Source organism: Haliaeetus albicilla, chromosome 5 (genome assembly GCF_947461875.1).
Source record: "Haliaeetus albicilla chromosome 5, bHalAlb1.1, whole genome shotgun sequence".
In the NCBI taxonomy this organism is placed as follows: domain Eukaryota; kingdom Metazoa; phylum Chordata; class Aves; order Accipitriformes; family Accipitridae; genus Haliaeetus; species Haliaeetus albicilla.
The window spans coordinates 43,950,575-43,965,556 of record NC_091487.1 but is presented as its reverse complement, the minus strand read 5'-3'; the positions used below and the strand labels follow the sequence as shown (position 1 = coordinate 43,965,556).

The 14,982-nt window shown below is 42.9% G+C and overlaps 1 protein-coding gene across 3 annotated transcripts in view; it reads left to right on the top strand.

Annotated features, from left to right (window-relative positions):
* AMBRA1 (autophagy and beclin 1 regulator 1) overlaps nucleotides 1-14,982 on the top strand; it is a 135,866-nt gene that overhangs the window by 99,869 nt on the left and 21,015 nt on the right. For all 3 annotated transcript variants that reach the window (XM_069784509.1, XM_069784508.1, XM_069784507.1), the window contains one exon: nucleotides 6,023-6,162. In XM_069784509.1, coding sequence (XP_069640610.1) covers nucleotides 6,023-6,162 — 140 coding nt within the window. The remainder of the gene's footprint in view (nucleotides 1-6,022; nucleotides 6,163-14,982) is intronic.

Genomic DNA, 14,982 nt, shown 5'->3' with positions numbered 1-14,982 from the left:
TTTTCCGCATATGTTTTAACGCTCTTTGAGTAGTTTCAAATTGTACATAGGCTTTGCTTGGAGGTGTGCTTTCAGTGAACTTAATACAGTGTTGTGGATTGGCTGCGCTTTTAGGGCTGCATCTGTATTACATAATTCATGTGGCTTAGTTTGCTAAAGTGCGTTACAAAAGAGGTGCCTGTGCTGGCCAGAGGCTCTAGTACAGCTGCAGTTACATTGGCAAAGCTGTGTAGCCTCCACCATTACTTTGGTGGTATAACCCGTATCCATATGAAGAGCACTTTGTTTACCAGCATAAACTTTACATCTGTGCAGGTGTGAGGTACAAATGTTGGCTGCCAGTACAGCTATGCCTATCCAGCAGAGATCAATGCTCCTTTCTGAAGCTCTTTTCTCTGCAACCCAGGTCGGAGTAGCTGTGAGACTGTGGATTTTACCAGTCCTCCCAGTAAGAGGTTTCTGTTGAGTTTAAGCACATTCAATGTTTCTCTTCCTGCGCGTTTTCATGGTCAGTCAGCCTCTGGTGATAGCGTCAATTCAGTTGAAAATTAATAATTACATTTTAGGCTGGTGCCTTATAAACCCACCTGATTTGCTCCAGCCTTTTCTCTCCCTTTACCTGTCAGGATGGAGCTTCACGGATGACAAGACTTCCCCATGTAAACAAGAGAACACCTGCACCTCCTTCCCACACAGTCTTTATCAAAGCTGATCTAACAGCCCAACTTACTGCATGGGCGAAGTAGAGGTAATGGCTTGAAATTTATTGGCATCTTGAAAGGCGATGCATCTAGTCGAGAGCAGAAATGTCTCTATTGAATTTAAAAAGATAAAAAGCAAGGGTTCCTGCTGAGTTTCCCTACCCACTTGTGCCAACTTTCTCTTCTCCTCCAGCTTCAAAACGTGTTTTTTCTTTCTTGAGTGCCAGAGAGGAGAAGAAAGGTCCCACTCTGCCAGACAAATAGTGTTCAGCACTCCCCTGCTTTTCATTGCTCTCCTTAGAGGTGGGAAGGCCTTGAGCAAAGAGACGGCTGTGCAGATGACATGGTGCCTCCGCTTTGGCCAGGCACAGTGCTGCTCGGATCAGGCGAGCGGTGCAGCACCATTGCCAGCTGGCAGCAGTAGCACAGGCGTGGGGCAGCCTGCTGCTACTTCGATGACTGACAGGATCCTGGCGATTGCCCTGTCCAGCTTTTTAACATTGGCATACCCCAGAGATGGAGGGGAAAGGTGGAATTTGAAGAGCGTTATGAAATAGCAGCAGCTTCCCTGGGACAGAGCAGGTGGGGAAGAGGGAAGCACTAGGTCAATAACTAGGACTTTGCAGAGCAGAGGCTTTTAGCAAAAAGTTTTCTTCCCCTCCAGGGCAGGTACAAATTAACTGTGTAGCTCAGTGCTTATGTGTTGTGCCCTGGGCCCCCTTCTTCCCACTTAAGTACAGCAGCTTGACATCGAGGAAGAGATCATCAGGAAAGATTCCTTGAGGCTGTTGATTGTCACGCAGCCTCGCCTGGCTCTCTGCCCTAAGTAAATACCTAAGTTTAATACCTAAGCGGTGGCTGTGACAGGGGCTACAGTACTGACGTGCCGCACTGACAAGTTGGAGGGGGAGCAGCAGCAGTGGACCTGAGGTGGCCTTTGCACTCCACATGCAGCTTGTTTGCTGAATATTTTAAGGGCCTATTTTTTTTCTTTTCCTCACACTTTATAGCCCTGCTTTCTCTGAGCTATCTTCTCCCCTGCTGAATTCAGCATTGAAGAAGTGGCTGTGAAGTGATGAAATGAGCTTTAGGGAGTTCAGTAGATGATCTACATGCCCACTCCTGTTCAGGGAGGATGGAAAAGGCACACCAAAGAGATAAGTAGTCTCTTGTAGTGCAGTCTTTGAAAATAGAGAAGTGCAGACATAAATTACTCAACCAAATCTTTCCCCACACTTCGTGGTTACAGGGATGTAAAATGGAAGCAACCAGCTGTTTCTTTAGTGACTATTGCTTTCCCTTTGTATGAGAGTTGCCTTTTGTGTAGAAGCTTAGCTACCTAGACAGTCTTAGTATTTCTGCAGGAAGACTTCTTACCTTGCTGATGTCCCCTGAACTCTGAGGAGAAATGGAGTCCCTGAAATGATGGAAGACTTCTGGAATGTCCTGTGAAGTGTGGGGAGATCACCAGAGACAGGGTTTTCTACAAATATAAGCACAGGTCAAGCAACTGTTCTGTGTAATCCGGGCTGGGTCGTGTGGCCCTAAAGGGAAGGGGTAGGACCCCTTGAAATGACATTTATATGTTTATGTTGTTGCCAAGAAGAGAACAGCTTGCTATACTTATGTTGCCTGTTTGGGTTTAAGCTTCCTTAGGGATGTTCTGAAGCTCCCACTCCTCAGACTTCACAGTGTTCATAGTTAGAGAAACATACCATACAAAACTCTATTTCAGAACAGCATTGGGAAACAAATGCAACTGCCAACTTCATAAAACGCTGAATCACCACATCTAATGGTGTGGCTATGTATTACTGAATTAGTAGTGTAGTGATGCTAAGAGCAAGTTTGACATTGGTTATGGTGAAGAGCCTGGAAGCTTGCTGTGACTGCTGGCAGTGATTATGGGCTGATAAAGTGTGATGCAGTACGATATCTCTCCTAAATGAAAATGCCATCCTATTAAAAATAAACTCTCTGGAGGCTGTGGTAGAGTGTGGTGGGGTGGGCACCTTAAAGATTAGTGGACTTTTGCAACAGTGGTTCTAAACTGATTCCTGTGCCCTTGGCCATCAACGTGGCTGTTACACATGGCCTGCAACTAGTCTGTGGACCAGCCCTAATGAAAGGGAGCTAGTGAATTATCAACTTCATGCATTTGTATTGCTAGTTTTAAGAGCATTTGAGGCTTGGCAGCAGTCTCTTGACCTAGAAGCTAGAGAATTGTGTTAGTGTAGGATTCCTGTAATAACTTGAATATTATTCCTAGAAGTTTAGAACTACAAAGCATGGACAATCCCACTGGCAAAGAGGTGTGGTCACTCAGGAGTATGTTTTCAGGCCGGCTGCTTTGGTTGAAATATCTCAGTAACTTTTTGTAAGATTTAGCAATGGAAGCAAAAAGACAAAAAACCCCAAATTCTGAAAGGAATTATCTGTGATCTATGGAGAATAATGCTTCCTGGCAGGCTTCTGACCTTCTTTGAAGAGAAGGACCTGCCAATGTTGAAGGAACTCTTTTTTTCCCCCACTCTGTGGATAGAGTAGGGGGTCTTGCTAATGGATGCAATTGCAACAGCCAGTCTGTATGACTGCATCAGATTGATTAGCTGGGTCCTGGTTACCGCTGCGAGTGGTGATTATGCCAGTACAGCTGCTTTCTCTTTTTATGTACTAATTACCACACACACGGATGTCATCACCCTTAACACTGCATGGAGTTGTCCCATTAGCGTGGGAGTGGGAAGCAGCGGGGGGGGAGCTCTTCAGTGTGACAAGCTGTTTAGAAGTGAATGGAGTGGAGTGGAGTGATGAAGCAACTACTTTTACGCAGAATTTTTAAGCCACCTTGTCTTTGAGATTCTGCCCTCAGCCAACATTCTTGCAGGTTGTCAGAACCAGACCCATGTCCTTGGCAGCACTTTCCATGGGGTGCTATTTACTGCAAAGCACCTGGATGCTCAGCTGTAGCTAGCAAGTCTCCCCTCTTGGCGTGGCCAGTCGTGGAGCCTGTGGGACAACGGCTGTGCAAACTGACCTGCCAGCGGAGGAGAGCTTGCGACTAGCCCAGGAAGGCAGCTTCTCTAACTGTGATACCTTGCAAAGCCATTCTCAGTAGCAGAGAAACCATTTCTTTCTGACTTGCTGAAGAAGGATACGATGAAAAACCCTTGCAGTTCTTGAGAGATTTGAAATGCTTATTTTATGAATTTATGCTCCCAGCTCTGGTGACCCCTCCCTTTCCCCTCCTTCCTCCTTCTCCTCCAAATCCAGTCTTCCCATCTCAGAGTGCACCATAATCTCCATGGTAACAGGTGTTACCGTCATACATCAGATTTATTTTTTTTTTCCCCTCTCTCCTTTTTTCCCCCTGCCCCCCACCACCACACACACACAGAGCAAGCAAGGCAGGGAGGGAAAGGGACAGACATGACAGAAATGGGTAAGAGCTAAATAAACCCCTAAGGGCCTGTTCCTTCCATCCAAACACTGAGCTTCTCTGTATACACTAAATGCTGTGCTGAGTGATAGCCAGGGCGAAGAGTCAGCTTCTGTCACACAGAGAAATCCTTAAGGATGTTTTCTTCTCCGATGTGGCCTCCTCAGAGGAGAGGTTAAATGTGTTACTGACAAGGGGAAATAATGTAGCTATATTGTTTTGCTTTTACTTACTTTGTTTGCGTTACAATGGTCAAGATGAAGGTTCTGGGTACTAGCTGTTGGAGGGCATACAGTTAAGTGGTCTCTGCCTCAGACTTCTCAAGTTAAATTGTCAAACAGACAAGATGTGGGGTGGGCAGTAGAGCTACAGAGAAAAACAGCCCCGGTTTCTTATGCTAGCTGATGCCTCCCACCCTAATGAATTCTAATTATTAGTTCAGGCCACCACAGTAGCAGTTGATCTGCATTCCCATCTACCTTTATCCTGTTGTGCCAGCACATCCTCATTCCCTTCCCTGCTTCCTCGTCCAGCACCATCCCCTTTTCTGGGGAGTCTGGAGGAAAGGTTTTATGATGGATGGACAGTTGCCCACCAGAAAACGTAATGAAAACTTATCTTTCACCTGGGACTTATCCCATTGAAAATCTAGATTTGAAGTCTGTGTTACCTGCAGTGATGACAGGATAAATCCTAGATAAATTTCTGCAGAAATTCTGCTAATGATTTGGACTTGTAAATGCAGTCTTCAGCCATGACAGAATGCTCTGATGGCCCAGTACACTGAAGCAGCTTGTCCCTGTCTGTTCCTGGTAGCCAAACTGACTCATTACCTACCCCTCTTTCCACTTCCCATGCCTTTGTTTTTATGATCTACATGTGTCATTTTCTGGCTAAATGAAGTGTTGACAGTATACCCAGTTCTCGTTGCTGGATGGCAGGGTGCAGGAAAGCGTTGTGCTGTACAAAAGACATTAGCTTCTTGGAGTAGAAGGATAGTATCTGCGTAGGTATAATCTGTTCCGCTTCATCGTTCTTGCTTTTCAAGCCTCATATGCTTCAGAAACCAAGCTAGTGCAGACCAGAAAGCAGAGCTTGCTATTGGTCCTTCATATGCACAGGGTTTTCATTCACATGTGTTAATGCAGCATATGGGAAGCACTGGCTTGCAGCCATGCTAACTACCTGCTGTCTTAACAGCTCTTCAGCTTCTTGCCTTACTGCAGGTAAAACGGATGGTGTTGGTAGGGGACCTGAACAGAGGGATTTCGTATTTGTGTACTCGTGTTATTCTCATAACCTATGGATTTTGATTTTCCTTTGTGCACTGTTGGTGTGGGGGTTGATCAAACTCTGAAACATTTTCAGGAGGCTGTTTAAATGTTTAAAAAAGGAAAGAATTGTATGTTATTTTTGCATAAAGTCTGGTTTGCTTAATAGAAACAATAAACTTTTGATGCTGAAAGCCCATGTACTTGCCAGTTTCCTGTTCCACCCTAATGAGTTAAGATGAGAGGTGATGGCCAGAAGAGTCCCAGTTGTCCTGCTTTCTAATGACTATACCACTTGTGCCCATCACTTTAATTAGTTTGAATAGAAGGACTATGCAGTCCACTGAGTGACGTGCAGATTCTCCTGGGAGCAGAATTTCTTCTGCTCCACAGCTGTGTGCCAGTCAGTCCATGAAACACTTAGGGGCACATACATGTCCTTTTCTAGCAGCTGCTTACTCTCGCTGCTGGATTAGTAGTTTCTTACAACATCCTGTAAAGTGACATGTCTCCTTGGCCAGCTGCACTGCTGCAGGGAGGTTGAACGTTTGTTTGACCTTCCTTGGCTCTCCTGCTTTGTCCTGTCAAGTAATCTCCTGTTATTGTTTCAGAGAGTTTTCAACGTTCTGTACCCAATGCCTGCCGACCAGAGAAGACACGTCAGCATAAACTCTGCTCGCTGGCTGCCTGAGCCAGGCCTGGGATTGGCATATGGCACCAACAAAGGGGACCTGGTGATTTGCCGACCAGAGTAAGTGCTTGCTTTACATGGAGATGTAAAGAACTGCTTTGGCTGTTCTGTTCTTAGGGTGGTGGGGATGATACAGCGTTTCACTGCCTGGAGCATTGTGCTTGAGGGACCCAAAAACCCAACTCCCAATACTCCTTTTGGACTGCCACAGCGTTTACCCGAGTCTCTTACAATCAGTGTTTGTTTTGCTGATTATAAACTTCTGAGGCTGTTTGAAGTGCATCTCATTAGCTCATTTTATTTCCCATGTCTTTCTAGGCTCTCTGGATCCTTTGTTTCACATATGTCTAGTGCAGTGTCTTTCAGTCTCTCTGGACTTACAGACTTCTAAAAGCTTCCAGTGAGAACAGCAAATTTGAGCTGTTAGTGATATGCTTGCTTTCCTCAGCTTTCATGGACCCTTTGGAGTCCGCCAACCAGGTTGAAAGCTACTGACCTAGAGTTATCAAATACTTGTTACAGTGTTCAAGCATGAGATTCAGTGAACTGCAAAGATTTTTGTCATGATTATGAGCAAGCCAGTGAATTGGTTTGGTCCTCACTTGTAAGCCCAATGGTGAGACATGTAGACTTTAGCTCTCTTTCATTTATACAGTGCCATGAAGGGTGTAACTCTCCCTTTGTAAATGTGCAATTAAACACAAGCTAATTTAGCTGTGGTGTGACACAGATGATAATTGAGTATATGAGCAGTGAAACGTGTATTGCTTTCAGTGTTCTTGGGGAGTCTCTGCACCATACTTCATTGAGACCCTTTTCTCCATTGTGTTGTGCAAGTGCTTCTTTTGGAGCAGTGTTTCTTTCATGCTGCCCGAACACTTTAGGAATTTCTCTGCTTCAGTTACTTCCTGGTACTAAACTACCTTGGTATTCTTTTGGGTTATGCGTTGCATGTTGAAGTTCCTTGTAACTTAAAAGCTGGCAGCTAGAAACTTGCAGCACTGCTGATGATCTTACGACATGCATGTGGACTCCATCTGTTGTGCATGAGATCAAGCATGTGGTGCTTGAGGAGAGTCATATGGTCAGTGTAGAACCACTATCTTAAATCAGAACAAATATATACAATTGTAATAGTGATTAATTTAGTACAGCCTTCTGGTGAAATCTGTGGTTGGAATTTGGATTGGACCAATTTCAGTAGCACAGAATGCCAGCGCTCTTCAAACAGCCCTCTTGTTCTCTTGAACATAATCTTTCATCAAAGTCTTATTTATACATGAAGTTCTACAAGATATTATTATGGAATAAGCTATAATCGTTCTCTTCCAGGATAAGTGGCTTTCTTAAGAATAGTTGCTGTACTTTCTTAGCAGAAGAATTATTTAGGAATAATGGCTCTCTTCTTGAACTTGAGAGTTATTCTAAGTTATTTCCAGTATAGGGAAGTTATAAGATCTAGTCTACTGATTATGGCTCGTGATACGAACTTGGACGAGAACACAGGGAAATGCAGTCTCCCTGAGGGTGGATGCTTTGATTGAATGCTGCAGAGTCAAGCTTGGTCTGGCTGTCCTGGCTTGCCACACCCCACATTAGGTGTCTATTCTGGTGCTTGCAGTAGCCCCAAGCTAAGTGGCATGTCTCTTCTTGGCACCTCACGAATTAAAGACACAACAGGAGCGCTTTCTTGTTATGTTATGGAAGCACTGTCAGTCCTTCTGCAACTTCTCTGTGAAACCTTCTTAGCTCACCATGTTGCTAGGGCACTCTTCTGTCTCCTCTATTCCTGTCCCAGCAACAATCATGCACAATTCCAACAAAAATAAACTTTTTGTATACAAACATGAAACAAAGTGGCTTTAGAGGTGGAAGATTTATTGGTGTTTGACAAAAATGCTTCAACAGGTTTCCTGCTTGGTGGGTTGGAGTGACTGATGCTTCTGGTGGTTATTGCAGACCTCATGTGGACTGGTGGGTTCTTTTTGGAGCAGGACACCTGATATGTTCTGTTCTCAACTGCACCATTTTGTAGACGAACAACAGCCAGAGTGACTTCCAAACCTCTGCATGAAGGTGTAGATATTCACCAAGCTGAATAATTTGCATTGAGGCTCTAACATCAGAACACACAAATGAGTGAGACTCTATCAGAGCAGAAGCGGCTTGCGGCTGTGATGTCTGCCCCAGATCTACTCAGAAGATCCTCAGAGAAAGAAAACATCCTGACATGTAGATGCCATCTCAATACGTCTTGGCTTAATAGACTTGGTTTGAGGTTGGCATATCTGTTGACTTCAACTTGAGAAGTGAGTGAGAAAGATGAAAAATATTTGTGTAGTTTCCATACACAGTAATATAGAGGAAGAGAAATACTAAATAAAAGATTCAGCAATTGATAGAGTACTACATGGGGGATAGCCTAGCAAACAGCAGAGATCAAGAAAACACTGTACTGCTGAAAACACCCCCACTGTTCTAATTTGGCAAAAAAACCTGTGGTCAGTAGCAGACAATGGAGATGGTTATAATTCCCTGGGTCTTTATTCCCGTGTGCAATGGAGGTGTTTGAAACCAAGTACTACAGGGATCACATAAACAGATTGAAATAGCAGCTGTGCCTCACATACAGGATTTGAAAAGCATGTGCTTAGGGAAAATGAGATGAGTAGACTGAAAGTACAAGCTGACCAAAAAAAAAAGGCATAACTTGAAGCTCCATGGGCTCATAATGAGAGGCTATGCAAGTAGTGCTTCCAGAGTTCTAAAGAAACAGTAATTAAAATCAAACTTTTTGAGCTATATTGCTAAGTTGGGGTAGCACTGATGGCAGGGGTTTTTTTGCAGATAGAAATGGGGAAGGTCAGGTTATGTTGGCAATCCATAATGTGAACTTGGTACACAGATTTATGGGGTGTATTTTGAAGGAAAGGAAGATTAAAACCATGGAAAGCAGGACTGAATGCATTGTGATTTGACTAAGGTAGAGTATACCAGGTTGGATACCTGACCTTGAGAATTTTATGTATTTATTTTTAATTAAAGGGTCAGCTAAGGACTTGCGCCAGGTCTAATACCTCTGTGTTTTAGTAAGGCAGTTCCCGTGTTGGAACTACAATAAATCTAGTTAATTTGTAAAGAATTGGGATTAGAACAAGATCAGGTAAAGGCCTGGCTAAAGGAAAGAATACAACATGATTGAGAGCTGGACTCTGGTCACAAAAGAGGTCATTGATGGACTTCCTTAAGAACCTGTTCTGGGGCTGATTATTAATACTGTTTACACTAATGCCTTGTAAGGGGGTACTGAATAAATTTGCAGAGGATGTGACATTAGCCTTGTCATTGCAGAGAAAGATCAGAGTATTGCCCTAGAATTGGATTGCCTTGAAAGTGACTGGTGCTATAGAAATGAGAATTTAATAGTACAAAGTGCACTTAGTGACTAATAACACTGAGCTCAGTACTTAAAATGACAGAGGAGGAGAAAGACCCGAGGTTTTAGTTGATCATAGCTGATTAAGCCATCAATATATGAGGCTGTAAAAACAAGAAATTTAGTTCTAGGATGAGACACAAGATGCTTAACAGCAGAAATAGCAAAATGTTAGTATCACTGTAGAAGAAACTAGATACGCGAGCTGGAACAGTTTAAAATTCACATATCCATATTCAGAACTGCCTTTGAACCGGTGCAGTAGTTAAGAGCAGCTGTTAGTGGGGTCAGTGGAGCATTTTTATCTAAGAAAACCTGCAGCTTAGAGTCTTTAGCAGGGCTAAAAATGAGGGGTAAGGAGGAGGTTATATAGCCTTCCATAAATCTCCAGGAAAGGAAAACTATTTAAATTTATATGCTTTTATTAGAGAACAAAGAAGCATAAATTGACTATGACTAGGTTGTGGCTGCAAACTAGAGAAAGGTGGCTAACCAGCTGACTTCTGCAATAGCCTGTGCATTGGTTGGGTGGATGCAAAAGGCTTAGCTGTTTGGAGATGCAGCTCGGCTGGCTGGCAGAGCCAAGTGTATGACTTGAATACTTGTGACTGGGGGTGGGACTGGACTGCTGAGCTGTGAGGCAGTTTTCAGTATTTTGAACCCAAGGTCCCTGTCTAAACAGGTGTTGACAAGTTGGCTCTCAGAGCTGTTGTGCTGTAGGAGGGTGAGGTGGTGACAGCAGTGTTCATCCACACTTGGAAATGCACCTAATGGGCCTGAAAGAAGCCTGTAAGAGACTGGAATTCATGAGCCAGTACAGTAGCTATGAGGATAGAATAAATGTTTTTATTAGCCAAAGATATAACCCCTAGCAGGGTTGCATTCTGGTGAGTAAAGGAAAGAAAGGGCATTGTGTACCTGCTTCCTTAGATTTCAGGGTGACACCCAGCTCACTAAATTGTGCTATTGAAAAGCATCAATTTGTTTTCTCTGCTTTTTATGTGATTAAATTGGAAGAAGCTTTTAGTGTAACATTAGGAAAGCTCCTCCTTTCCCAAACATTCAAAGGCTGACCAACTTAAGCTGTTTACTAGTAAGTTAGTTTGAACATGCATGTGAGATACAGACTTGTATTGAAAACCCAGAGATCCCAATTATCAATGAATAAATACTATTCTGAGTAAGGATAACAAATAGCAAAGGTGGTGGAGCTGGTGTTCAGCAGTGTCTGTCTGTCCTTTGTGTTCTTTTCTTTTGCTTGTTTAGCTGCTGGTTTCACTTGCTTGCAAATAAAAAACCTATCCATCTTAGAGCAGGTCTCTCTAACCTGCTAAAAACTTTGTCTACTTTTCCTGCTGAATTACTGTCCTTTTGAGGAATGGTCTGTGTGAAAACCCAGGGGACTGGATTCCTGTGGGACAGGAACCCAGCTTTTGGAAGCAACAACTTCTGCAAGTGACCAACAGGACAAGCAATTTACTTTTCATGAGTCTGATCTTTCATTTTCTGAAAAAATCATCAGCCAGCATATAAAAGGAGCTGCTGGGAGAAGGTTCATGGAAGTGACCGTTAGAGACAGAGTACAAAGTGCAGGAAGCTGATTTGAAGAAAAGCAAGTCCTGAAGATGCATAGAATAATGAATGGAATTGAGTAGATCTTAAGCAGCGTAAGTGTCTTTGGGGGATGCTTCATGATTGTCTTGTTGCTTTTTAACCAATTGCAGTGGTAGGCTGGAGCAAAGGTACTCAGGTCTGTGGTTCACAGGCAAGTCTGGCTGATAAGAGAGTTTTGGCCCTCAGATGTGGATTGGAAACAGGTTGCAGTCTGTATGAGGCTGTGAGAGCCTGTTCCTTTTTTGAGGGTCCTATAGTTTACTCTTGTCACGGTTCAGTGTGTAGATGGTTGCCATCTGATAGACTTGCATACATAGTAGATCATGAGTCTGCTGTCTGCTTGCACATGGCTTCACATTACCACATGGTAGTCTGTGTTTTTGGATGTAAGATGAGCTTGTGTTCAGTCCAGAAGCATGGTATCGAAAAGCTCTGAGGCTGTCGTGTTTTAAAGGGTGGGCACCATTGAGCTAAATCAAGACATTAAATTCATGACACTAATGTTCATTGGGAGAGCCGTGCCACATGAAAACAGGAATCCCTTTAGGTACACCACTTGAGGTAGTGTACTCCACTTAGCAAATTAAGTGAACTACTATGTACTACTTGCTGTGGCCAGGAGGTCTGTTGCAGGAGATGGTACAGAGCAATATGAATTCCCCCCACCCGTCTGCTGTCCTGCTGCACACAACTTTTCTGTGTGGCTGCGAATGCTTTTTTAGCCCCCCCCCAAGGCTGCTTCTCCCCCACCACATGCTGCCTGACATCCACTGTAACTGTGACCAGCACTAATGCTCACTAAAGTTTTGTACATCTTTTCTTGGCTCTGCGTAGTTCAAGATTTGATTCGGTTCCTGAATCTTTGGGTTTGCAGCATGGAATGAAATCCACAATGTCTTGTACAGTAGAAACACCCCTACTGAATTAAAAAGGAATTTTTTTTTTTTAGTGCTCATAACCTTTCCTATCCTGTCACATTCTAACAAGAGCTTTCCCATTCAGAAACACCCCTGGTGGGGCTTCTCAAACATTAATTGTCTTGTAGAACATGAACAGGTGAGACCGAAAGTGAGGAGGAACGGACTGCATGCTGCTTATTGCCCTTTGCTGGCTTCTCTTGTGGAGGACTGCCATGGGAGAAAGGCAGGGGGTCCAAATATCAGTTGTTCACCGTTTCATCTTGAGTGCCGTGCTCAGGTTCTGGAAGGGCTCAGTGCTCATGTGCTTTTGAAAATACTAATCCAAAACCTCAGTGTTCTGGGAAAACTGTTTCAAAACCAAGTGCTCAAAGCACCTTGTCTAGGGCTAGCTCTGTAATGCAGGCATCCACAAGAGAGGAAGGATTTCTTCAGCAGAGTGTCTGGTAATGGAATTAAAATACCCCCTGAAGTTGCATCTGGTTCAGAGGAGGAATCCCTTGGAATTCTCTCATTGGGAAGTAGGTGTGGAGAGTTTCAAACTGATTAAGTGCTACGCGGTGTGCATATTTTAATTCTTTGTGGCAAGATCTGCGTCTAACATGAAATTATTCTGGGAAGATTCTCTCCATGATAAATTCCTGTGCTTTGCAGAGGATCATTGCAATTTTCCGACCCTGCCAATCCAGTTTTTTTTCCTCTGAGAATTGCGTATCCTCTCATCTAGTAATGGGGACAATGTGTCTGCATCTAGTTATCAGCGTTGGTAAACAGATGGTAATCTGTCCAGCTGCCTGGCGCATCATATCTCTCTGCTGGCTGGCTCCATTCATCGGGCTCTTCATCCTCTAGCAATGATAAACCCCAGCAGCATAAGCCCTGGTGCATTGTTTGCCTTTTAAGAGTAGCTTCAGGAGGATGGGTAAACGAAGAGACAGAAGGAGGAGCCGTCTTCTTTCATGTGTAACCGAGGGGTGTTAGCAACCCTGTGCAGGGAATGTTCTCACAACTGTTAACTGGGGCAGCTAGAGATACTGGTTTTGTCTGGGTCCTCCCTGCAAATGGCCTCTTGAAAGGCAGCATCTGCACAGTGGCCTTTGACCATGGCTGAGTAAGTGAATGCATGTCCTGGACTTTTGCTGCCTGTTAACCACAAGATACATTGAATTTTCTAAATGAGGGTAAAAGGTTATTTTGATTGATGAAAGGACTGAAAAAGGGGGAAGATGGCCAATTTTGCACTAAAGATGCATCCTGAAAGCTTGTATTTGGATTTTGTTATTCATGCATTTAAGAAAAAACTGAAATGAATTATTTCCAAATTGTGCAGGGAAGCCTTAGGTATCCTGAGTGCCAAGAGGCTCAGTCATTGCAGATGCAAGAGAAGTAGCATGGTAATATGGAGGCTTTAAACAGTATCTCCATTCTGATACTGTTTTTTATTCCATTTCTGTTTCTGTATGTGAATTTGATATGCAGGATGAATGATGGCATTAGGTGGAAGGTGCCCTCATAAAATTCCACTTAATATGTCTATGAATCCTAGAGATAAATTTTGAGAGCTGCTTTAAGTCTTCAGTTATTAGCAAGTTCATTTCCCTCATCCAATTCTTCGAGGTACACTGAAGCACTGACTAGTTAGTGACATTTATTTTCCACCATGAGAAAAGGAACTTGGTACAGAGCCCAGTGTTAAAGAAACTTCGCCTGCTGCTTACTGGTTTGTGTGCTATTTCACTGGGCTTCTGCAGGTCCTTACTGGTTCTCACGTTGGATAGCAATCTTTCTAAAAGCATGACCACTTATTCTAAGAACAGTTACCAGATGCTTCACTTATATCTATTCAGATCACACCTGCCACCTTTTCTTCCTTTACTTTTTTCTAATTCTGTCTACAAAAGCAATTAAATTTCATGCAAGCAATTATTTGACTTACTGCCTACTGCATGTGGCTCACTCTTTCATTGTTTTCATATACCTTCCTTTTTTCTCTTTGTTACATGACTGTCTTTAAGGATAAAAGTTATGCTTAGGAGAGAGTAATTGTCAATTTAAGTATGGCTTTCTTTTTGAAGAATGCTGCTAAATTGGCTTTTCTGGCCTTTTGTCACTTCCTCAGTTTTTTGTAATGTTAAAAATCAGGTATGAATGGCTCAAAAAAGTTAATTTTTTTTTCCATTTTCTTAACAAGTGCAACTAGCTGCTACGTCTGGCTTCTTTCTTACTCCCTAATTGCTTAAGTACCCTTGGATATATTTTAAGTGGAGACTTCAGAGAAAAAATTCAGTATCTCAGCCACTTTGAGTCATTATTGATTTTTGTCCTTAGCCTCACTGATGAATAGACCTTTTTTCATTCCAGTACCATGTTCCTCCTGTTTATTTTTAGAATGTCTTTTCCCTCTTTGGCAGCACCAGTCCATCCTGCTTTCTTATAACCTTTCTTTTCTCTGCAGGTCTATACTAGACCTTCCTTGTTTGGTTGTTTACTCCCTTGACTTTCCAATAAGATCATCTTTAATTTTCTCGTCTTTGATCCAGTGTATTTGTGGAGTTTTATTTGTTGTCCCTTATGCCTGTGTTTTCTAGCAGGACTCTAGTGAATCCAGCTAGCAAATAAAACAGCCAACTTTTTCTTCATTTTCTTTCTCTTTTTTAAATGTTCAAGCTATCTGGTTCTGTAAATGGTCTCAAGTCAATGGCTACAGACTGTGAGTTATTGGAGTAATAACTGTGGATTTGGGGTTTTTGTCAACTTTTTTCTTTTCTTCTTCTTTTTTTTTTTTTTTTTTTTTTTGGAGCATGTTTCCCCTGTGTGCTAAACAGAACACTTTTTGGTTGGCTAATTTCAAAGCTGCTGAAGATTAAAAATATAAAAGTTGGCTTGCCCTGTGGATCTCATTGAGATTAGACC